At 39.5% G+C, this 26,051-nt stretch overlaps 2 protein-coding genes across 2 annotated transcripts; one reads left to right on the top strand and one right to left on the bottom strand.

Moving 5' to 3' along the window:
• The first annotated feature begins 1,153 nt into the window (after positions 1-1,153).
• Positions 1,154-5,213, top strand: LOC140229482 (lysozyme-like). Its single transcript, XM_072309733.1, has 3 exons — positions 1,154-1,560; positions 2,617-2,784; positions 4,273-5,213. Exons 1-3 carry the CDS (start codon positions 1,413-1,415, stop codon positions 4,476-4,478), a joined length of 522 nt encoding a protein of 173 aa, XP_072165834.1. The 5' UTR covers positions 1,154-1,412; the 3' UTR covers positions 4,479-5,213.
• LOC140229673 (uncharacterized) lies at positions 5,154-24,366 on the bottom strand. The gene is made up of 13 exons (XM_072309915.1): positions 24,257-24,366; positions 23,606-23,935; positions 19,851-19,938; positions 19,331-19,500; positions 17,327-17,469; positions 16,817-16,874; positions 15,888-16,272; positions 15,051-15,130; positions 14,219-14,343; positions 12,815-13,026; positions 11,209-12,042; positions 10,495-10,624; positions 5,154-8,384 (listed from the first exon to the last, which is right to left on the bottom strand). Exons 1-13 carry the CDS (start codon positions 24,364-24,366, stop codon positions 8,236-8,238), a joined length of 2,814 nt encoding a protein of 937 aa, XP_072166016.1. The 3' UTR covers positions 5,154-8,235.
• Between the last annotated feature and the right edge of the window lie 1,685 nt (positions 24,367-26,051).

Below are 26,051 nucleotides of genomic sequence, written 5' to 3'. Positions count from 1 at the left end.
GATGAGAACCGTCAAGTTGCACCTGTTCATCACCCCCCCCCCCCCCTTGTTTTTACGGTCAGTATCTGATAGGGATGTGGTTGGTGGCTCTCGTCAACTGAGTAACCTGTTTGATATTATAGTCACGTGCCGAAAGATGAGTAAGATTATTGTGCATTTTGTACATAATGGTAAGCCTGTCATTTTCTCTGTGCTGTTCCAGAGTGGTCCAATAAGGGAGTTCATGGTTAGCGCATGTCTCATTTGACCCCAACACCAGACTTTCAAATAACATGGAAAGAACGTGTGACAGAGCATTTTTTTTTTTGAAGCATGCCACCTTTGTAATCAATGTCAATGAAATGCGTGTGCAGCTTTTGTTAAACATTATTGATGAATCGCTTCACCTGTGCGTTCTAACAAGGTGAAACACACAACTTAACATTCCAAATCCTCATTTGCCTGAGGATTCTTTTCGTTTGAAAGTCAATGGCAAATACACAAACATTCTCATTTGACCTTTATTTTGCACATGCGCAAATCGCAACCGTGAACTCCTTTATTAAGTTCTTGCAGGGTATGAAATATTGTATCTTTCCTCAAAAGTAATAAATGCAAACTTCTTGTCTGGTACAATGGTATATTGTCTCTTCGGACAGACCTTTGGGGTGTCATGGGGTGTGTTGTGATTTTTTTTTTCATCCCATTTCCCCCACATTACAAAGGTGTGTGTGTGTGGGGGGGGGGGGCTGCATCTCCCCCCCCCCCCCCAAGCTCCCGCTAAGATACTCTCGCGGTTCTACCACTGATTGTTCAGTGGGCTTTATTTTAGACAAGTGGTGCCATAACCGGACGACTGAGAGTCAAACAAAATGTCACTTTGGTCTATCCATGATAATGTCGCCTACATGTAGGTAAAAAAAAAAAAAAATAAAATATGATAACAATACATAGAATTAAAAGAAATAAACAAGTTATAAAAAATAAAATGGGTCGGGTCTGGAAAATCGATCTAAATTTTCCTAAACTGCTACATGCTTTGCTGCTTCAGGACGGACGCGCTGAAGCAACGCGTGACGTGAGTGCGCGTGCTAGCGCTGGAGGGAACCAAACGCGCAAACAAAAGATCGTTTATTGTTATTGTAGGCGCTAGGCCTACCTACCACCGTACCGTTGCATTTTCGGGTGTATTTTGTACGTGCAGCTACCTCAGGCCGTTCGTGGATCGTTAGATACAGATATAGGCGCTTAGGCCCGAGAAACCAGTCTAACATTACATCGAATACAGAATTCTTGTAATTCTTGGAGTTCTTGAACAGTATAATAAGTGCAATTTATCCAAACTACTTCCACAACCGGCCGTCCATAGCGCAGACCTGCTTGAAAGAAGGCCTATTCTAGGGACAGAAACTTTGAAAGTGAAAGCCGCAACAATGAAAACCTCCGCTTTCGCTGCTGCGTTGGTAGCTGCATTCACGCTATCTTTGGGATGTTGGACGGCAACGGCTGTGCCTGCCGGTGGAGCAGCAGGAAATCGGCAGATGACTGACACGTTCGACCCACGCTTTACTCATCGACGTGGTATGCTTCTTTCTCCCGTTTTCTTCCCAAGAACAAAATTTAAAGTCGAACATCAAAATTATATTCTTCCCATAACACCAACATTCATTCTCTAAAGTAACCAGGGCAGGGAGGGTCTGTTTTATAGATGTCTACACATAGACTACAGTGTATGAGAGACTTTTCAGTTGTTCACTCCTCCTGTTCAAGACTTATCACTAGGCACCCTAATGCAAAAAATTGGGGAGTCAATTTTTTAAGACACGCTACTTGAGAGACTTCATGAAATGGACTAGATCTATAGCCTATGCCTAGCTCTTGAGCGAGTTTTATCTATTCTGATATTTATGTAAAAACTCCTATGTTATGACTTTCATCTTTATGAAACGGACCCCTGTCCTCAGTTTTGCCTAAATCTTTCGTTTTGTATCAGAGTCTAGACTTCTAGTTTATTACTGCTGCATGTTCATACACAGTAAGGGGGTAACACTAACAGTAACACGTACGTATGAATGATGTGTTCTACATATTCTGTTTTTCACAATCACAAAAATTGTTTTGTACCATGTAATCTTTTGTTACGGGTATTCCTACTGTATGCATACATGTCTCGGTCCTTTGATCCAAGCCAAGGGAAGCCTTGGGCAGGCAGGCCGTGGTGAATTTTCAACTCCTGGCTTCTCCAGACTGAGTCGTACTCGTAACGTCGTAGATGGCGGTATGATCAAAGATCAAAGATCCTTGGTATGACTCTGGGCGTGACAAAGTTTTATCATAATATATTCGACAGTCTCTCTGTTCATTGTGTTTATATAAAAAAAAGAGTTTTCCTGATGTGAATAATTGTGAAAAAGAACATATTTCTATGAAATCACAAATCAGATGAACCTCATTCAGGAGTTTATGACTAGAGTCTACTAGTACACACTGTATATATAAAAATGCATGTGTGCTGATATAGAGTGTACTCTACCGTTATTGGTAGTGTACCACACAGTACAAGTTAAATGAATGCAATGAATGCATTCTCTTTGCCCTCCACTCCCTCCCCCCCCCCCCCCAATTCAATGCATACAGCGCAAATCTCGTCAGCCTGCATGAGGTGCATTTGCCAAGCAGAGAGCGGATGCCACCCTCCGTATCGCGGGTGTGACAATGACGAAGAGCCGTGCGGCCCGTTCCAAGTCACCAAGAGTACTTGGTTTGATGCCCTTCAGGACCCAACACAAGGAATTGGAGATGCTTGTAAGTTTGCCAATATACACAGCTAGAATCCACTAAATCGAGATAACATATTTTCACTTTAGGTAAGTGTCACTAAACAGTGAAAAATTGATTAGAATACATGTAGCCTATAAACAAATGAATGGAAGTATGGCCGTAGCAGATAAACAGCTGAATAAATGCATGAAATAAAAAAAAAAAACTAATTAAATGAATGAAAAAGTAGTATCATAACCATACAAATTTCTCTCAATCTACTACTGTACGTCTATGAAGCTCTGTAGTGCCAGTATGGGGTGCATACATAGTATGTACATTGTACAGTATTAAGAGTAGACCTCTACTTGATTACAAAGTAAATGAAAGCTGTTAACATTTTATTTCTTTAGCTTTGAATGTTCATCACTGTGCCTTTTAAAAAGCATAATAAAGCACTACTATTTTTTTTTCCCATTGTCCTGCAAACAGTTGTCGTTGTTCGTGTTCAATGTCACTGTTTTTTTTTTTTTTTTTTTTTTTTCTTTTTTCTTCGGGTACAATTTAGAGCTTACATGCATCCGTGATTTAACCCTACATCATAGGCAATGTGTGTCTATCTATCTACCTCATCTACCTAAATAGCCCGGCCTAGTTATGGTTAGTGTTTGTCAATTCTTTTGGTCGGGTTGTAATCTTTTGGAGTTAATGAAGAGAGTTTTCCGATGAAGGCTTAATCATGATTATTTTGTTTTAATGCACAATAATGCACAATTTAATAACACATTAAAAAGATATCTTCTTGCTGATTTTTTTTTTTTCTCATGACATTCAGCATACAATTGTAGCATGCTTGATGGGAGCATGTTTTGTTCTTGTAACCAAAGTATATTTGCCATGAAACTATGTTTTGTATTGTGGATTAGTATGTTTTCAGAGATAAATACTAAGGCCAGAAACCAGTTAGGAGTGATATTTGGGCATTTATTAAGTTGTAGATTGTGCTATCTAGTGAATGCTTTAAGTTATAAATATATAATTGTACACTTTTTGATTGTTTATTTCTCTCTTTTTTTTTTTTGCAAGGAGTTAGAGAAAGCTTGTCAGGCATACAGGCATGAGAGAGACCCTGTGGCATGACTGCCACACCTGATGAGTAAGAGCCCGTTTACAACAAGCATGGTACAGACAATGGTCCGGGTTTTTGCTATGGTGCATCAAAAGGAACCATGTTTGGTACTGTTAAAAAAGAATCAGTAATTTGACACAAAATCAACCAAAATGTAATTCTTATGTCAAAAATCAAGAGTAACAAAATTAACGACAGAAGATTAATTTTGTAACAAAATTATTAGCAGGCGAGTGATATTGTAACAAAATCAGACATGGTCCCCTGTGGCGCACCACAGGCAAAACCCATCCTGTTGCCTTTGCCATACTCAGTGTAAACGGCCTCAAGACTTCTGCAGAGGACGCCAACCCAATGCTATCTCATCATAACTTTCCACCCCTTCCTCTTCCCCTTGGCCACAGCTTTCAAGGAGTGTGCATCCACCTACCAGTGCAGTGCCAAGGTGGTCAGAGGTTATGTCAGTCACCACGCCACTGGACCTGCCGTCAGCGGCGAGTTTGCCACCTGCGAGCAGGCAACTACTGTGTTCGGGAGCGGACAGGGCCGGGGATCCGATGGAGCCAGGGTTTTGTGGGCACAGGTGCAAATCTGTCTCCGCGCTCCGTAGACTTTTTAATAAACTATGAATACACACGTGCATTACAGAAGACAGTGACTGAACATTTCATTTATCACAGCTGAACAAAACGAACAGCGGGTGGACAAGATGTATCTTCCAAACATGTTGTATTTATTTTTATGGAACATATAAACATTGCAAGTTTTGTATTCACACTTGCTGATCTGTCATCAACTTTTCATAATAATCCTTTTCATACACTATAAATGCAGGTACATATAAAACTGACAGAAATTACTTTCATTTGTCACAATTGAACAAGATGAACATTGGGTTGGCAAAACATATTCATCCAAGGATTATCGTGTATTTCTATTTTCGGTCAAATGGTTCTCAAATGATGGATACACAAAACGAGTATTCCAATAATTTCTTCTGGAGATTAGTGTATTTTCATCTACACAAAGTATGAAATTTGTTTAATGAATTATAAGCAGAGGGAACATGTTCCTTGTGACTCTGTCTCTCTCGCTTCGCAGAGACAGAAGGCCAGTACCAATGTATTATTTCTTTGGTTTAAATGAAAAAAACACTCAACATAATTCACTTTGCACTTGAGCATGCACTTTTGTAGAACATCTGCTTTGTATCAACCATTTAGGTTTAAAATTGCATTGTCATGTAGTAATGACCAGTGGAAATTCTGAGTTCTTATTTTCTGTTAGAAAAAAGTATCTAATGTGTGAAACAGCAGCTGGAATAAAAATGCCATTGATGAATCAATACATGTTACCATTTTCTTTTTTTCTTTTCTGTGTTGTGTGTACCTTGTGTGCCTGTCAACAAAACAAAAGGGTTTCACTTGTTGAGCAAAATATATCGGTCTAACTGCTGTTGAGCTCTAAATACAAGAAACAAAGAATACAGGCGACTCCCATGATAATGAAGCCCTTGGGACCATCAGTTTTTTTCCCCTTCAATCAAAATTTTATTATTCCTGAACAAAAAAATGTAGGCCTATATAGAGTTATGTGACATAAATTTGGAACCTTTATAATGACTTGCTGTAACAAAATCTTGATTACTAGTAATCCATGTTCATGATAACGGGAATGCCCTGTATAATGTAGTTAAAAGTTAGTGTATTCAAAAGTAACCTTATCTAGGCTTGTGTGCTTGCCTTTGTGTGCAACTCTATATGGTGATTTGCAGTTATTGGTAGGTCTTAATACATCTTGCACTCTGTTACAATAAGAATAACACGTATAACAGAAACAAAAGCTCAGTGTATTCCTATCTTACGGGAAATTTCTCATTTACACCAATGATTAATTTGCAGAAATGAAAAGTTTCACCATGGTAGCAACTTACAAATAGGGCCAGTTTATATTTTTACAAACTTTGATATTTCCCCTTGAGGATCAGGCATGGAGCTTTAGGGATTACCAGTTTGTAAAGGACTGAGGTATTTAGCATTTGGCCAATTGTAAAACTATACATACAATGAGCTCCTGTTAAAACAAAGTCCTCGGATCTGGCAGTTTTCTTTCGTTGTAGCGAAATTTCTTCATAACCGAACAAATAAAATAATGATAAAAAAAGCAGAGGGCATATAATGTTGGAGCCTGAATTTTTACTTCGTTCCAACTGGAATTTGCTTGTGTTCGTTACACACTATGTACAAAAAAAAAAGAAGAAGAAAGAAACAAAGATAGTGATGAAAATTGATACATTAGTTTTGATGCATGCACTACTATTTCAGTTGCTATTATTGCAAGAACTTTACTCTAAAAAATATACTCTCAAGCAAACCAGCCCAAATATGTGTTTGACTACATTTGAAGGAAATAATTACTTCTCAGAGAGCCTGACAAATCTTCTTTACCCATGAAACAAATAAAAAGTACAGTCAGCTCCCCAAACAGGTCACCGTTTAATAAAAGTTGTCAGCCCTGACAACTGGTCATTCTTTTGACAATTTTAGGAAAATCATTGATTTTAATTGGCTGAAAAGCTGTGGTAACTGACTGTTACTATGATTATCAGAGACTGACAACTTTCATGAAACGGTGCCCAGAATGATATGTGTAATTACTCAACACTAATGTAAATTCTTTCTGCATGTTAGACCTGTGAAGTACATTGTACTATTCCTAATCCACAAAGCCATACAGAGTTGTAAAATTTGATTGGTTTATTAAATTCAACACATTGTACTATCATCAAACCAAAAATTTTCGTGTGCATATCAATTTCGCGAATTTTGCTAGAGCCAAGATCTGCTAAATCAAAATGCATACAAAAATTCCTGTCTTCACTATTATGCATTGAATACCAATGGCAATTTGCAAAAATTTCTTGCTTACTATGCTGAGACATTTGGCTCATGGTAGAAAAGGAATGGGAAAATAATATGTGAAATGGGATGTAAGAAAAAGAGCTTGTTCATTATCACTGTCATCACTTGTTCATTACGTGTGCTTAAAAAGGTTCTTGCTATAATGCAGGGTTGCCTGCTCATTACATAGCATTGGCCAAAAGGTACCATTGTACTCTATGCTACCACAAAGGAAAATGCCTTCAGGTTTGGATGGCACATGATGACGACATCAAACATGTACTTTACTCCGATAGGTTTTTTCATTAAACTCAAAATTAATCTCTTTGGCCCAAATTCATGAAGGTTGTTTAAACTTAGACCATGGTCTAAAATAATCATGAAATAGGCGTACCTTGCCTGACCTGACCTTATTTGATGTCTGTTGGCATAAGCAATCTGCCAATCGTACTTACGCAAAGGAAATTTGCATAAACCATGGTTTTAATTTAAATCACCTTCGTGAATTTAGGCCTTTGTCTTTCCCTGAGAAATAGCCACTATAATCAGGCCTACGCTTGACCATGACTGCCAATTTTCAAGGTGCTGTATAAAACAAAGACAAAAACAAATTGTGTTCATTGAGCAATAAAACAAAATTTTGTATTGGGGTGAAAGATGATTCTTTGCTCAATTGGCTTTGCTTCATTGAAAAGAGCATCTCGTGTTTCACCTTGTGTGAAATAGTTTGCCACAGAAAATGCAACCATTCCTAAGCAGTTTGCATGGTAAGAGCACACTTCAATGAAGATATTTTAACAGTGGCATTTTTGCACTGCTGAAAGATGATTTTCTGTTCAACTGGCTTAGCTTCATTGAAATGAGAATCTCTTGTTTCACCTCGTATTTGCCAAAGAAAACGCAACGATTCATAAGCAGTTCATACGCTCAGAGCACACTTTCCAGAAGATATTTTAACAGAGAGGCATTATTGCTCTGCAGCAATTCAATCACACATCACATTTTAAGGGAAGATAAAAGAATGATGTTCCTGCTTACCAAGGATATCATCTAAGCTTAGCTGCACTGACTTGTCACTCATTCTTGTTTGCAATCAGAGATAAAATCAGCTCAGCCTTCATCCAAAGTGATTGTATTCTAGTCCTTGCCATTTGCAGAAGAGTTTGCATCAACTTCAATGCCTCCAGAAATAGTTCCTCCACCTGGATCGCCATGGTGACGGCCTAATTTGGACCTGCGGAAAACTATACAATGTTCATCATTTAAAGGGTGTGAAGAAGCTCATCAAGCTTCAAATGTCCTGAGAAAATAAATCATCTTTCCAAACTGTCACAATGGTCACTCGTCCTGAGATTCACACATTTTTTTCTTTTTTGAAAGTTTGCCAGTCGACAAGCATCCAGTCGTAGCGAGGATACACCTGGATGTATTTTGATGCCATTTTTGCCATCTGCCAGCGAGCTTGCCTCACCTCTGATGCGCCAGAAGATCATCCAGCCTGTTGAGCTTCCTGATGCACTCCTCCCGCTGGGCCCGGAGGACTCTCAGCATCTCATCTCCAGCAAACTCCTCACCATCTGAACTGGCTCTGGACTCGCCCCTATCCCGTCCATCATCTGCATGAATGGAGATTATAATAACCACAATAGACTAACATCACTAAATAACAATAAAGTACGGTGAACTCCCGTTACCACAAAGTCCTCGGGACTGGCAGTTTTCTTTTGTTATACTGAAATTTTGTTATAACTGAACAAATAAAAAACAAAACAAAACAAACATAGAGCGGACGATGTGGCAGCCTGAATCTTTACTTTGTTGTAGAAGGAATTTCGTTATGACCATGTTCATTTTATTAACAGGAGTGCACTGTATAGTCTTCAGACTGACATCACTAAATAACAATAAAGTACAACTTGTCATGGCAGTCAGTTACATATTTCCCATGCACAGAATTGTATTTTGGACTTGATTCATAGTAGATTTGTATTTCTCTACGAATTGCACTCAGTTACCTAATACACAAGCACTATGAATATGTGACCCGCTACAACAAAATGATCCTAAAGTCGGGCGAGGTCGATTATTTGAAAATTGCATGACACAATTCCCTAATCTTTCTGTTTTAAATTGATATATAACATGTCTTATAAAAATAATCGGCTGCGGAGATATCGATGTTTAAAAGAGCGCATGTCAAGACGTCTGGGAAATCACTGTTTCGAGAAAAGCGCCCTAAAAGGTCTCCTTGCGACGCAATCACAATCAAGAGACACGCAAGTCAGTATTCACCTCCGGACAATAGAAGTTAAGCCCTAGCAACCCCCGAAATGCTCATTCAAACACAGCGTCGGCGGTCTCCTCACCGACCAATCAGTGACCAGGATGTCAGGAGAAGCGGCTAGGCATAGCACAACCCGCCCGCACGCACAGTCGACTGGGCAGTGTGCGAGCTTCACGCTTCGGTTAGCGGCAAGCAGCAAACTGACCAATGAGATCACTCTGGTCGTTGTTAGGGGCGGAGCCTATGTGTGGCGCTCAATCCAAATGTTCGAAACAGTTTCTGCTTCGTTGAAACGCCAAAAAAACATGGCCCAGAAAAACGCTATTTTTTTGGTCTTTCCTTTCATCATTTTGCTTCAAAATTTTGACAGACGATAGAAGACTTGTCAGACTCTAATAATATGTCAAATTCAGAAAATCGTAAGTTTTGACCAATTTTGATGCTCTAACTTCAAACTCGATTTTCACGGCTTCGACCGTGCGCGACTTTAGGACCATTTTGTTGTAGCGGGTCACATATCTTTTTTTGGTTTTTTTTTTTTTTGGGGGGGGGGCGGTTGAAGTGTTACAGACACAAGTAAACAACAATCATTATTGATTAGGAACATATGGAAGCCATATAGGTTGACTGCTACAATAACCACTGCTATAAAAACATCATTGCTATATTTTCCATTGAATTCTTATCATATTACACACAAATAATGCTGAACAAAAGTTCATGTTTTTTCTCACAGAATATTTTACAAAGTAATTTCTGTAGGAGCACAGGAAAGATGGACCCCGTTTGACACAGATATGAAATAATCTGGAATGTCATGCTGACAGAATCAACTAACTTCTCCAATATGATTCTCCCACACCAATTTGTCATCATAATAGGTATACATATTGCAGACTAAGTTAACAAGTGTAAGCAAACATAAATTTTGTGAAACTTGCGTCAAAGAAAGACATGGCCACACCCAATACGAGATAGAAACAAAATTCACTCTGAATTTCCTGATTTCATCGTACTCCTAAACTTTTTATGGCCTCTGACAGCTTTTGGATGCTTCCGTCCAGTGCACTGGCCAAAGAGTGCACTTTCCCCTCCAAAGCTGTGAATGGTTCCTCCATAATTTAGACAGGTGAAGAAATTGAAACCCGTTCATGTGCTTGCACAGTACAGAAGTAACCCTCCAATGTGTATAACTTTGCAGGAACATGGAATATGATTGACAGTGTGGGCATGTCTCCCAAGACTACAGCAGGAACATGGAATATGATTGACAGTGTGGGCATGTCTCCCAAGACTACAGCAAAGACAAACACCGACACACCCACACACACATACAAAAGAGAGAGAGAAAGAAAAAAAACTTTCTGAAATGAAGCCCTTAAATAAATTGGGCATATGATTCCTTTGCCACCTTTGTCACACACACACACACACACCAATACCTAGATCCTCTAGTCTCCCTAGCTCCCTTGGTGGTGTGAAGGGGGGCGTGTCCTCCCCTGGTAATGGCTGCAATCTGGGAGACGATGACCTCTCACCTTCGGGAGAAGCAAACATCCTGCTAGCAATGACCTTTGGAACAGAGAAGGCAAGGTTGGCAGAAACTAGAAATCATAACAATATTTGCATAAAATGGTCTCCTGTTACAAACAATAATGATTAAAATCCTCTTGTTACAACTTCAGTTAACATGACTTAACTTGACACGGACAAATTTGAAACTGCAATTTGACATTTCTGACATTATAGAAGATTTTAAAAGATTGTCGAATTTTGGGATTCTGGGCGCACTTGGGGGGGGGGGGGGGCAAGTGGGGGACATGATGCCCCTTTGAACAAATATACAAATTTGTATTTTATCATCTTCCCAACAGCAAGAATACCTGCCAAGTTTGGTGAAAATGTAACCATGTGTTTTCATGAAGCTGAAAATGTAAAAAGTTTATGGACACCGCAAGAAAGATGACCTAGGATGGACAATGGACGAAAGATGATGAAAGATCGCAATAGATCACCTGAGCATTTGACTCAAGTGAGCTAAAGAGAAAAAGACAACAGGGCCCTAAATCACTCATTTTTTTTTGAATTTCCCATTGTCAATAATTATACCAATCTGTAAATAGAAAGTCTTTTTCTTGGTTGAATTGCAACCATACCTGACCAATGGCTCTGTCGATTGGTGATGAGTCCAATTCTTGATCATCTGCTCCACCTTCAGCATCTTTGGAGCCACTTTGTTGTTGCCTAGCAACAGGGACAGCATCTCTCTCTGCTCTTCGATCAGGATGGTCTCTTTCCCATTTATCATCCCTCCTGGATGAGGGATCAGTACCAACAACTAATGCCTCATCTCTGTGGTTGACTGTTTCTGCTCTTGGAGGATCACTTTGGGAGAAAGGATGACTTTGCCGGTGGTCAGGCTCTGTTCTTCTTCTGTCCTCAGAAACCATCCGTGTGGTATCCCTCACCGGCTGAACCTGGTGTTCCCACCTTGCCAGTCTGGCATCCACATCCCTCGAGGTGTGCCGATGAGGTCGGCTTTCATCGCACGGCAGTATGTCACAAGCCAAATGTATGTGAGGCACGACATCGCAGTGCTGTGATGGTTCTCGGTTAGGTCCACTGTACCTATGCCAGGCAGTGCCTGTTCTGGGAGGTGGATCAACATTAGGACTAGCGACAGCGATTGGTTCGTGATGCGGTCGAGTGTCTCTACACTCGTGCAATATCCGGGCAGCCTTCTTTGGGCATTCTGCATATGCCCCTGTGTCAGTGTAGGAACCATGCGTATGATCATCCAACGGAGGCATACTCCCATTTGTCTGAGTGGATGCAGCCTGTGGAATAGGGTCGGTCCCAGTGTGGGTGGTACCACCTGTCCCCGCCCCCGCTGTCATCCGTGGGATGTGGCCTGTTGCCATGGCTCCCGACAGCAGTCTCTGTTGTTGCAGACGCCGGCGAAACTCTGCAAGCTTTGAATCTGGACTCTCCTGTAATGTCACGAAAGTGAGAAGCAGTAAAAGGATGCACAAACTTTTTCTCTGTCTAAAACACAGTGAACGTGATTAGTAGTTAGCAGCAATGCAAATTACTGTTTGCATCTTGAGCTTTGCTAAGAGTCTAGTGAGAGACATGTTCTACAAAATTAATCATGTCTATTATTGCCATTTCTTCTTCACTCAAGTACCACACAGGAAGAACTTATTCTAAGACATTTTGTGAGTCTGACAGGTAATGGGAGTCAACTGCACAGTAACCCATGGCCTTCTTTCATTTATAAAGGGACTTTAACTGGCTGCACCTTATGATATGTGCAACTACTTCCACAACACAAGTAAACTCTGTGCAAATCACCCATTTGCTGCCTCTGTTTTTGTCATGGCAACTGGAATTCTTAAAGGCAAGTGAATAGTAAACAGAGTTGCTGATATTCTCTTGCTTTCATTAATGCCTTGTCCACCTTGTAATTATTTATCATAACAATTCAAATTTATGGAACATGAGTCTTTGTTCAAAGTTCATCGTGTCAATGCCGGCAACTAGGGACAGCCTGGTGGTAATGTCGCTGACTGGAAAGCAGTAGATGATAGGTTCGAGTCCCACTGGTTCCTTTATTCTGACATGTTTGTTGAATTATTGATCAGCAGTTGCAATCTTACTAATTTCATTTCAGGAGGGAGACATATTGAAAATTCACACCTCAACTGGAATTCTTCTTCCTAAAAATTTGTGTAAAGCTGGAAGAAGGAACTTTATTTATACCTCAGCAGGCTTTGATACTGTGCTGGTTTGCCTAGAGCTTGATGGTTGCAGGGGACGCTTTCCTCTGTCCCTGCCTATTCCCTTGCCTGTTGCTTCCTCCATTCGCCTTCTCATCCGCCACTGTTGGAGGATGTCATCTTCCGGCCTCTGAGGGCGCTGTGTGAATTGGAGGTTGGCGGGGAAGAGCGGTGGCCGGGGCAGGTTCTCTTTGTCTGCTTAGCAGATTTGCAAACAAAACAAAAACAAAAAAGCAACACTTTCAAAAACAAAGTAATCATCTTGCCATAGACATTTCACACAAGATATATTACTAGAATTCGAATAAGAGAGGTAACTGCAATACCAAATACCTCATTACCTTCAAAGTTTTGTCAAGGTTTCTCCCTTGTAAGGTGATGTGACACTATATATCTTACTTTTATCTTGTAGAAAATACCCTACAGAGATTTCAAGTTCGCCCCGTCAGATGACACTGTAAAACTTCAATAACTCTAAGACATAGCGTGAAAATCTGTCAGTTACATTGAAACATGCACAGTGGTCCATCTGCTGTGGATATATGAAAAGTTTGATGCACTTTGGTTTGGCTAACTCTCGTGAATTCTTCATGGATGCAATCACAAGGTCACATAGGGAAACACAATAAATGAGAGTTGAAGGTGAGAAAGAACAAAAATAAAAGAGAGAGAGAGGAAGAGATAAAGGACGATTCTATCACAACGAACTTACAGACCCAGGAGCATGGGGATTCATATGTGGCCAAATTCATTCGCTGCCACCGGGGTACATTCGAAAACTACAAATAACACCGCTCAGTAAATATCATCTGTTGAGAATGAGAAGGGCGTTAAGTTGTCTCGAACACTATGGGTTTTGTGACAACTTAACGCCCTTATCATTCTCAACCGACGATATGTGCATTGAAGTGATCGCTCATCATTAACAGTCAACTCTGGTTGAGATTCTTCAGCTGTGTGTGTACTAACACAGCGATCTGTGATAACGCTGTAAGCAATTCATTGCAGGTTAACTGTAAAAGCAGAAATTTTTGTGGTGTGGAAACTTTCACGCATTTCGCGCAACCAGATGCTATAACGAAAATAAAAGCACGCAAATATTTTTGCACACCATATGTTCCAGTAGCTAATGTCCTGATTCCACTGAATTATAAACATGCAACATTCATCTTACCCAGCTAGGAATTAAAAGCATGCAAAATTCATTTTACCCGGCTAAGCATGTAAAATTACTCGTTCGAAAATATCCACTATTACAGTATATCCGAACGTGGTCAGCCTTCCCAATGCATGAATGGCCACACTACCGGGTCTTCAAAGAGTATTCATCACGAGAAAAGATCTAAGAATGATAATTTTTTTCTGTTAGTTTATTCTTCACACTTACCACTAATTCTTGAGCGGTAGGCATCTGGCAATGGAGGGGTGAGGTCGTCAGGGCTGGTAGAGGTGGCGGAAGATGGGCCAAGTCCATCTGAACTGACCATAGGGTCGGTCAGAATGGTGCTCTCACTGGAAACATAAAAACATCATTCACTGCAAGTCTGAACTTTGGCTATCATTAGAAATATCTCTGTCACAATGAAGAAAGATATTACCCTCTATGTTTGAAAGGCTCTTTTGTTGTAAAGATGAACCTTGCTAGCAGTTTCATGACATATGATAAACAATGTATCAGTTTCTTCACTTGTGTACACACAATCTTCCACAGAGGTAAAATTTCATGTTTCTAGTGACTGCAAGTCTGAACTTTGGCTATCTTTAGAAATATCCCTACAAAATTTAGGAAGATATTACCCTCTCAATGTCTGAAAGGCTCTTTGGTTGTAAAGATGAACCTTTTCCAAGCAGTTAAATGATATATCAATTTCTACTATATGTACACAATTTTACATATAACAGATGCATTTTTTGTTTTTTTTTTTTGTTTTGTTTTTTGTTTCCGGAGACTGCAAGTCTGATCTTTGGCTATCATTAGAAATATAGCTGTCAAAATGAAGAAAGATATTACCCACTAAATGTTTGAAAGACTCTTTGGTTTTAAAGTTACATGGCATATCAATTTCTTATACCTTGTGCACACCATATTACATAAACAGATGCAAATTCCAAAATTGCTCCATGTACATGTGATGTTTGCTGTTTTCATTCCCTTGAAAGCAATGAAGGCATATTTACCATTATTAGGAAAAACAACAACAAACAAATCTTGCTATTACCTCATTTCAAGCAATTTGTCTGCTCTTCGTTGCAATTCATCAGTGTCATTATCCAGTGGACTGGAGGAAAGTTTCACAGACTACAACGGAAACAGAATGAAAGTGACTTAATACATGTAGAAGGGGTATGCCTTTCAAATTGATGAAATTCTTGCATTGAGTTGTTTTTATTATAACTATTTGACAAATTGCCTTACAGCAATGTAAATTAAGCACTGAATTGATCAGTGTTTTAGTAGCTAGTAGCCACACTGCTTATTTATGTCGATGTAGGGCAATTTGTCAATCAGTTGCAAGAGCATGCTTTCGTAAAATTGAAAAAGCACTTCATTTATTCCACTAAACAAAGCATCCTCTCATGCGAGTACTGGTTTGCAAAATAGCTTGTTCTAAATTTGTGCTTCTACCTCGATGTTTTCAATTGGAACATTAAATCTTCATTGAACATTGTCTGTGTGCAGAGAACCCCTCCCAGTGGTCCTAGAATGCAAGTGTATGTTTATCTGGCATGTGAGATAGCTTGAACATGACTATAATATTGATGTATGTTGGCATGAAGAGTGCTTGTTTAACGCTACCAACGATTCACATTGTTTGAAAAGGTCAAAATATATAAAGTACTGTATTTGGGCATGCTTTCCATGGTGTTTACCGATACATGCATATTCGATGTGAAAAAGTTTTTCTTGCAATCACCTGAAAACAAAATCTGCAAATACATGTAGACCATGAATAAAGAGTATCTGTTTTCATCTTCAAGATATTGCGAAAAGAGATAGGGCAGGGGTCTCGAAAGTGAAGACAAAATGTGGTTAAAAACTTCAAAACAAAACTTACACTACTTGAGCTTGATGCCAATGTCGACACACCACTCATTCTCCTAGCATCCAAGGTACTTCTCCTAGACGTCCCCGACCAGGATGAAGTCCTCGAAGCATCACGCCCTCGCCCCCGACCACGCCCAAGGGTGCTTTCCCGCCCCCTTCCACCAGCTGACTCCAGTGGTCTTTGTCCTGTGTGACCTTTTGACCCCTTGGCAGAAGAGGGCGTGGTCCCTCCCGAAGGTTGCCTGGAAACGGATGCCGATGACGATGATGAAAGAAGCTGTGATGGAGGAGATGAGGAGGAGGATAACCACCAGAAACTTGCAGTTTTGTCTTCTGACTTCACAGTGCGCTCAGCACGGCTTGTCGGCGCTCCAAAGCGGAACCGGTTGATTAACCTAGGGAGAAAGGAAAAACAAAAGGCTTCTTGGTCCATCCCCTGCAAATACTGTACTGTAGATGCATTTTTTTCTTTACCATAATATATTATGGTTATTGAATAAAGCATGACATCAATATCTTTACAAATCATTAGTACAATACTCTCTTCTTGGTCTCCTATTTTTCTTTTTTCTGTTTTTTTTTTTGTGTGCAATGAACAATAACTGAGAAATACACCTTTGATATCAATTTTTGTCTGTTGAATGATATAGATCTGCAAAAAGAAAAAGAGAGAGAGAGATAGAGAAAAGAGAAATATGTCAACAAACATTGGGTAGTAGATATTTGTAGAGCATGTTTACAACATTCGTGATGAACATACATCAGTGCATAGGGGTGGGGGCCTATCAGTTGATCATTCTTTTAGATTTTGGCTCTTGATTCCCTGAACTGATACTGAATTCATTGTTAAAATAGAAAGTCTGATCTTAAACCCATACATGAGAAGGCAAGGAGAGCATAATATTTTGAAGAGTACCTTACAAGTTTTAATAGCCCTACCTGCCAATCGTGCTGTCAGGTTGACCTTGAGTCTCCTCCTTTGAAGCAGATGAGTCAGCTGTAAATTGTAAGATCAGATTGAATCAAGTTTTGTCACAATTAATGTATTCAACATGAAAGGACAGCTTACTTTACAAATTACACAATTGCTAGCTACACAGACTGCAACAGGCTGCAAAATTGTATTCTTGCTCATGATTACATACACATCTATGAGATTAAAAAAAATAAAAGAATAAAAAAATAAACTTTACGGAACAATGCTATTCAATTACTATGGAAAATAGCTGTGTGCGGAGGAATGGAATTGCGACTGACGCTTTTTATTGTACTGTGGCATTTGGCAATTAACCACTTTTACAGCAGTTGCACACTTGAGCAATAAATGCAACGTTAGCAAGCCGCAAAAACTGAGTGAGGCGTGCGAACGTGGCACACATAAAGTGAGTCACCTCATCACTTCAAGTCCATCACTGTGAGTGTTCTGTGCATCAGGTCCCTAAACCTTACCAAGAGATGACATCTCTGGAACACCTTGGGTCATCGAAGGAGAAGTGGACGACCTGTCGCGGATCTCAACGGGACTCTCAATGGTGGAGGGTCGCTCACTCGTGGGCCAAGACTCGTCAAACTTTGAGGAGGTGTCACCAGGTCTGATTGACAGCCAAGATATGATGCAGAAAATCAAAACATAATAGGCCTATTTTAAAACAAAATGCATCTTGACTATGAAGACGGAAAATACATTGTTTCTGACAAATGTACTGTTAACACAGACATTTTTGCAAAATGTGGTTTTTGCATATTTCGTGCTACTTGTGGCTAATGCGAATTCAAAAACAAACAAAAATATATTCAGATTTTCTCTGCACATTTTGAATGGGCTGACAATAATTGCGCACCGCGAATTCAAGACCCCGCAAATATGTTTTTGAGCCACTCAGCGTGATAAAAATAGTAAAGCAAAAATATTGACGTTTACAGTACTTCTTCATTATTGTGATATAAGTCAACAGCTCCATGTAGCATGTTTGTTACTCTTAAATTGATTTTCTCTTTCACAGGAGAATCAACCTAGACCCCCAACCTTTCTAACTGAAAAACTAAGGATGTTTGGCTCAAAAGTAGGAAAGAAAGAGCAGCTCCCATAGGAATGTGTTGTAAAATTACCAAGAAAAATACGAAACTCCTATTGAAGCAAGAGCTTGGAATGGTCAAAATTCACTTTCTTTCCTCCAAATTTAGAATGGTTGGGAGGTCTGTCAACCAATCCCATAGAGAAAGATGCTCCTAATGACAAACTGTTTAACTTGTATAGTCCTGGTACCATCCTCTTGACCTGGGCAGTGTATGACGCAACAACTGTCATATTTTAGCCCATTGAGGACGAGTCCCAAGTATATTCTGGTAAGTGTCTATGGGAAATGCATGTTGTAGCAAAATCAAACCGTCCTCAATGGGTTAACTCAAGTTTTGGTGGGAAAGTTTTCTTTGCACATTATTTAACTCTGAGCATGAAACAAATTTAGGATATGATTATATTAAATGTCAATATTTTCAAGTTCACTCCTAATGTCTGATATTAACGGAACCCTATTCTAATTGGGCTATTTGAGACCAAGTTTTTACTGAGGGGGGGTGAATTTGACCCCCCCCCCCTTCAGATCTTGGCGGCCAATCGCGCGATCGCCGCGAAATTTTGCCTGAAGATAGAGCTGGATGTCAACTACAAGATTACATCATCATACAATAGAAAAATATTGCCTTTCTATTCTTAATAAATTAATTATGCAAATTTGTGCATGAAATCACATTTTCACCTGTAACTCCATTAAAAAGACTGGATTGCTAAATTTTTGTGTCAGAATTCCTCAAGACACATCAAACAATTTTTGTGTAAAAAAATAGCTCAATTGAAATTAATTTCTTTTGTTTTTGTTTTGTTTTGTTAATTTCTTATGTATTTTGTTGTTTTTTCAACCTTTTGCTTTCTATTGTTTTTTTTTTGCCAAAACTTGTTGCAGGCACTTTTTCAGGCTTATCTACACTAGAATTGATTAATTTCAATGGTTAAAAGTTGAAATAATCTAATTTATATCAATTTAACCAAAAAACACAATTTGCATTGGATTTGCACACGATATCATGAATTTGAGCTGTTTTTTGGTTGACATGCATATATGCAAAACATTACGTAACTTCAAAAAGGTGTACCCAGACGTCGCAAAATTGGTCTCAAAATATGCGGGAGACTTCAATGAAAAAAGTCGTGAAAAGGCGGCAAAAGCTTTGCGCATTGCGAAATCATGCCGCGAAACATCGAGGGGGGGGGGGGTTCAATTTGACCCCCCCCCCCCCCCGTTAGAATAGGGTTAAGGACTGGTTCCTTTCGGGGGCATAACATTAATCATCCACGAATCATACCTCAGGCTATAAATGTTGAATCTCCCTCAAAGCCGCTCCTTATTATAATTAGTTAGTGCCCTGCTGATTCGGACCTGTGGACAACCTTACCCAGGACTCGGTGTGTCGTGTGTTGGGAGCTCCTTGGCCAGCATGGTGTTAGATCCCTGCAGGAATCCCTTCTCTCCTGGACTTAGATTGTGGCTCCCATCATCACCCTCATCCTTGGCAGGACGGGTGGGGCGCAGCGATGACTGCACCCGCTCTGGACTCAGGGCAAGCTGAAAATTATCAAATAATGATAATATGCTACACATGTGCAAACATACATCAAGTGGAAATGTACAGAAATTTACATTTGGAGCAACTTCTTTGTGCTTGTCTTCAACAATTTGTGTTTGCTTTTATATTGATGTTGCTGTTGATGCCTGACACATTTTACTGATGAACAGTAAAGAAAGCAAAGCTTATAACATATGTACAAACAAGGATGTCAGCTTTCATATTTTAGTTTTATCAGGCCATAATTAGCTCACAGAGGACAGTCACTCATAATATATACCATTTTTACAAGTTTGTTTAACACATGTAATTGTCTACCATGGTATCACACACAGTTCAAACAGCTCACCTTCTTTTCTGCTTTGCTCAACTTTTTCGGAAGCGTAGGATGGTAGAATGTCCTTGGTTCTGGCTCATCATAAAATGGGTTGTCTGTCCTAAACAAAGGGTATGATGATGGGTATAATATCAAGCTTGTAGATATGTACTCTAATACATTTACAGTTGTATAGAATAGACTGAAAACACTGCAGTTGAAATGTGCAACATACTTAAAACGTATATTAAAAGACTATAAGAGTAATACAACGGTAGGAACCTAGGCCTACTAGATATTCTAAACATACAACTAAGTTGTGAGTATCGTAGAGAAATAATGATTTGCATTGTTGACTAGAAATCATCATCACCATCATGCAAGCTATAACATAAGGGTGATCTAATAGGTTCATCACATAGAAAAAACCCGTTTCATCATAAGATCTTCAGACTACAGAGACTGTCAGGGTGAATCAGAGTCAGGTGTCAGTGTGGTTCTGACTTACTTGAGGCAACAGGCAAGGTGCAAAGTAGGTCCTACTTTCTCATTCTTTGAATGATTTGATTTAGGCCTACATAAGAAATTGAATAGTCACTGGTCATAGACTCAATAGGGAGTAGGGATCTAGCCAGCATAATGTAGCCTATAAATTGTATTGGGAACTACTAACATTATTGAAGGTGAATGTGAATTTTTAAGTAAAAATTTAATAATTTAAAAAGAGGAGATCAAATTTGAATCAGACCAAATGAAATTTACTGACCGCTAACACCAAGTCAAGTGTGGAGGTGTATAAATGCATCTGTCTTGACTATCTGTAACTATAAAATTTTAGATTACCTGTGGCTGTGGTCATACTTGAATTTTACTATCAACTAAGATAATATTTTCCATTCCGGAACCTTCCCCACTACCCACCTGTAATGTGAATATTCGCACACCACACGAAAATAAGCGTATGGGACTGATTACAAAGCAAGTGTTTCAGCACCGCAACGACAACGTCCAAACCAAGCGACATAACACAAGTAACTGCAAAGGACAAAGCTACAAAGCACTACTACTAGTATATTACACAGTTCATAAACATACGATCTGAACTCCTCTGAAAACACCGCAGTCATCCCAAGTGAAATTCTCATTTAATTTCGATATTAGAAATTCCGACACTCCGACAGTCAACACTGGTTCCGATTCGAACTCCCGCGGCATAATTGCGCCATCTAGAGGTGTATAGAGCTTTGCCTTGCATAACAATGAGCTCGCACGGAACTACGTGCGTGTACTGTAACTTTTACAGTATTCCGTGATGAGTGAGGAGAAAACCAATCTCTTTGAAATTGTTTGAGCATGGACCTTACCTAATAGGGCTCACACGGGTAAATAATTCCCCATAGAGACGTGTGTTAAAATTCAAATTTCAAAAAATTCTGTAAAATAGCTGGAGGGAGAAATGAGGTGTTTCATCTTCACTAACCTGAATAAGGGAGATATACCCTTTCATCAATCAGATTTCCAGGGTGGGTTGTTCTGCTCTAATTCTGTCCAGGGGTCAGCAAAGCCAGACTACGTGTTCTTGTCACTCAAAAAATCACCTATTTTCCGTACACGTACCCAAAGAAATATAGTCCCCTCAAATTCCATCAGAGAAGCTTTCATCTTCCAATCAAAATGCAGTTTGTAGAGGAATTCATACTCAATGTCTACAGCTATTCATTTTTTTGCCAAACTACATCATTGATTTTTAATTATTTTTTTTTCTTCATTTGTTTTGGTATGGGTCTGGGACAGTCCATTTTATTTACAGGTGTGAGCCCTAATAGGGTCCATGGTTTGAGAGTCCAGATGGGAACAATGGCCATGTAATGCAGGGCTTCAGTAAGTTGTCCCGATTGAATTGTTATGAATTGATGTCAAACCAGTAGAATTTGTATCACAATCGGATATGAAGCAAGCAAGAACGTTAGGACACTAGTCGAATTTTACATTTTTTTTAAAGACTAAGATTATTTTGGAGAGCAGATGATCGGTGTCTCACAGCTTGCTCATTGGTTAGGGCAATGAGAGAAAGTGTTCAGGTCAAATGCAAATTAATTTGAAAAGTTGACATCAATTTACACTAACAAACACAAATTGCTGTAGCAAGAAAATAGTATCCAGTACCTGTGCTTCTACTAATGATTGCAACTTTAACTGCGCACTGACCCTCTGTGTCAGGGACTTTCGATAGTCAGTACAGTGTTGCGGACGGGAACGGTGCCACTCAGCACTCGAAGAAAAAAAATACATGATAACAACAATATAATGATAATAATAATAATAATAATAATAATAATAATAACAATAATAATAACAATAATCAAAATAATGATAATAATAATAATAATAATAATAATAATAATAATAATAATAACAGATAGATAGATAGATAGATAAAAAGAAATAAACTAAAAAATAAAATAAGATAGAATCATTAAATAACGCCTTGGTTCAACCAGGTACTAATCTGAGTCAAAATAAAGTTTTTTCCTAGTATGTTTTACTTGTTTGTCTGTTTCAAGATTCAAGATTCAACTTAAGTTTCCTCCCACCTCCGGAGACATCTTACTAGGCCTACTAAAGGGAGGGGGGGGGGGGGAACCAGGGCAACAAAATTTGGACAAGAAAGCATCTCTTATAGTTTACCCTAACAACACAATGCCGGACCAGTTCAGAATTTTTATTCTTTTTTATCAATTTTATAAGCACAATAGTGAAATTTGATGAAAATCGAATAATTAGATGAGGAAAGTTATGAAATATTCTCTTGTGAAGTTTCGCTAATTATACAGCAGTGAACTCACTCATGAACATGAGTGAGTTCATGTCATTGCCTGATAACTTGCACTATCATTTTTTTTTTGTAATACATTATTAGATTTTTATATTTCTTTTCAAAGGCATTTGTGACCCAGTCTCATCTTGATCATTATTTTGACGTTATGTTAGCCGGAATAATATTATGTTTTATAAGCTAATTTTGCAGCAGAAACAACAACAACAACAACAAAATCTTTACAAACCTTCAATACAGGTAGTCAGAAAAGGTAGTCCCTCGCTATTTCTCTTATTTTCACAGCTGCTTACTATATAAGATCCTGTTTTTCTGTCTCGTAGACTGTAATATATGTAACGACAACAAATGGAGCCGGGACTCGCTATGTTGGTTACGGGTGTTCTTTATTATTCGCAGGTTCTGATCATCAAACCGAACCCAAACCCCCTGCCGGAGACAAAGATAGCTGACTCCCGATCACTCGCTCTGCTTCAAAATATCTCGCTGCTTCTTCGTTGTCAAAGATTCCAATATGAAGTGAGGAGAGGAAAACTTCGCTATTTATTGGGTTTAGGACCCTTCCCAAAGATATATTTTAACTTTAAATTCCAATCCACCGACGCACAGTTCTACGTCACTCTTACTGCCACTTTGTTTGGGTGGAGGGCTATGTCTGGCTATGAGGTCATAGCTTGACCCAAGGAGGGCAGAGAGTGGACATTATGCCCAAATTTGGCAAGTAAAAGTGGAGAATGTGACCGGAAGGATTGGACTTCCTGAATGACGCAGGGTGACTCATTTTCCAGAAAATGTATTTTTATGTTACATTTTTTTAATTTTTGATTCTTAAAAATCTTTCTTTCTCTTTGTTTTGACAAAAACCACAATGTTACATTCTCCCCTGCTTCATGTTGGCATCCCTGACAACATAACAATGAACATAATTATTTAATATCAATTAATGAGACACTTGATTTCTACCCGAAAGTAGAGTAAGTAGTAGCAAGTGCGACTTGCAACATCTGCGAGAATCTCCTCAGTGACGGTTGGCGGCGGCTTTCCCTGCAGCCTAGCCGAGCGCCTTGGGATTGGAGCTGACTCTGGTCCATCCTCTGGGCGCTCCCCTGCTTTTTCCAAAGCAGGGAGGTCGTCCTCCCTCATGATGGCTGCCTCGCCGTCATCTGTCATTGGTACATGGTCACTGTCGTTCCGGTAGTTGACGTCCGGGTTGTCACCTATACACGACTGCTCTGGGGACGTCAGGGCTCCTAAGCTATCTCCAGGTTCTCCGTCATCGCATCTGGGCATCATCCTCAATATCCAATTGAGGCCAGAGGAGGAACCACGCGTATCCTCTCAAAACAGCATTACGCTCGCCAGATGAATCGGGATTGCCTTAAGATAGTTCAAGAAGACCTGTCGGCGTCCTTGAAGCTGGATGTCGCTGTTGCTGAAGTTTACCATCTGGACAGGAACTCTTCCCGAGGAGGGCACCCTTACGAAAGTAGGTAGGAGAACGAGTCCATTTGGTAATGTTGAGGCATCCCACTCCTCAACAACTGCGACTGAACGCTTGCTTCATTACAGTTGAATAGACACGGCCAGAGACCATGAACATGACCGTTCTTCCACCCGTTCCGTCTTCAGCTTACTTCCGTTCAACACCTCGATTTCTGCTGATTTCTCCATCATGTCTCCGGCGAGGGGGCTGTTGATGACCAGTGAACACATGCGATCCTGTCCGTGACGCCAAATTTTTTGTAACGACAACAAATGGAGCCGGGACTCGCTATGTTGGTTACGGGTGTTCTTTATTATTCGCAGGTTCTGATCATCAAACCGAACCCAAACCCCCTGCCGGAGACAAAGATAGCTGACTCCCGATCACTCGCTCTGCTTCAAAATATCTTGCTGCTTCTTCGTTGTCAAAGATTCCAATATGAAGTGAGGAGAGGAAAACTTCGCTATTTATTGGGTTTAGGACCCTTCCCAAAGATATATTTTAACTTTAAATTCCAATCCACCGACGCACAGTTCTACGTCACTCTTACTGCCACTTTGTTTGGGTGGAGGGCTATGTCTGGCTATGAGGTCATAGCTTGACCCAAGGAGGGCAGAGAGTGGACATTATGCCCAAATTTGGCAAGTAAAAGTGGAGAATGTGACCGGAAGGATTGGACTTCCTGAATGACGCAGGGTGACTCATTTTCCAGAAAATGTATTTTTATGTTACATTTTTTTAATTTTTGATTCTTAAAAATCTTTCTTTCTCTTTGTTTTGACAAAAACCACAATGTTACATATATATTATATAAATATTTCTTCCTTTTTTTTTCTCTCTCTCTCTCACTTTCAATCCCTCCTTTTTTTTCTATCTGACGTGCAGTTTCTCTTCTTTTTTACTTGTTTCAACAAGTAGATAAACCATAAACATAACAATACAAAAGCATGGATGAACAAAGTACAGCTATTAAGATAATTTAACATGTGAAATATGAGGAATCTACATAGAAGCACTGCTTGTAGTGTGTAGATTCCCGGATGCGGATGTGAGATTAATTCTTACTTGATATTTGCAATTAAAAGGAATGACAATTTGTGAATTGGGGAAATATAATCGTCGAAGAATAAAAAAAAGAAAAAGGAAAGACAAAGAAAACATTGTCCGCGGTACAAGACTTCTCGAGAGTTGCATGATCACCCGAGCGAGGTACAAATCAGATACAGTGTACAATATAGCGGGGCCCTGTCTTATAAAACTTGTGATAGAAATCAATAAATCACAAATTTCTTGAAAGCTGCAATCATTCGCAACCTGTGATTGATTGATTGCAGTTCTCCGTCTTAATTTCAATCATAACTTTTTAAAAGATGGATTTTCATTCATTCGTAAGGTTGTGATTGATTTGAATCAATCACAAGTCTTCATAAGACGGGGCCCAGAAATACAAAATATGCACAAAGAATGTACTTCGTTTCTCTCCCTGACCAAGACAAATTCTCACAGAATTTGCGAGAAGACGCTGAAATGAAAAAGTTTCTTATAAGTTTGCATAAAATTCAAACTCACTGAATGCATCCACAACTTTCAATACGCAGACCAAGGATCATCATGGAACCCTCAGTTGTGTATCACCAGGGCTATAATTATCATGCTGAACAACGCATCCGTATCTTACATTGTACATCATCTTATCAAATATAATCATGTCCAAACTTCCCTAAATTATCACACAGTAGTGTCTCGTCTCGAGACTATCAAAAAGAATGTGAAAAGGACCATTACGCAATTCTCCACGCCCTACCCCCTCCCCTCTGCTTTCACGCTTGAATTCCACGCTTTCTGACTGATGTGATAACTGGCTGGGATTATGCCACTAACTAACATAACAGACATCTTGATTGTTCGATTTATT

Source organism: Diadema setosum, chromosome 6 (assembly GCF_964275005.1).
Source record: "Diadema setosum chromosome 6, eeDiaSeto1, whole genome shotgun sequence".
Classification (NCBI taxonomy): Eukaryota; Metazoa; Echinodermata; class Echinoidea; order Diadematoida; family Diadematidae; genus Diadema; species Diadema setosum.
The sequence above is the reverse complement of the archived record's forward strand: the minus strand, read 5'-3'. Positions and strand labels throughout refer to the sequence as shown.

Coding starts and splice junctions, on each gene's coding strand:
- LOC140229482 (XM_072309733.1), top strand. CDS start 1,413: ATGAAAACCTCCGCTTTCGCTGCTGCGTTGGTAGCTGCATTCACGCTA. Junction 1,561..2,616: donor ACGCTTTACTCATCGACGTG/GTATGCTTCTTT, acceptor CAATGCATACAG/CGCAAATCTCGTCAGCCTGC. Junction 2,785..4,272: donor ACAAGGAATTGGAGATGCTT/GTAAGTTTGCCA, acceptor CCTTGGCCACAG/CTTTCAAGGAGTGTGCATCC.
- LOC140229673 (XM_072309915.1), bottom strand. CDS start 24,366: ATGTGTTCACTGGTCATCAACAGCCCCCTCGCCGGAGACATGATGGAG. Junction 19,501..19,850: donor TGAGCAAAGCAGAAAAGAAG/GTGAGCTGTTTG, acceptor GATAATTTTCAG/CTTGCCCTGAGTCCAGAGCG. Junction 8,385..10,494: donor AGGGAGACTAGAGGATCTAG/GTATTGGTGTGT, acceptor CCATTCATGCAG/ATGATGGACGGGATAGGGGC.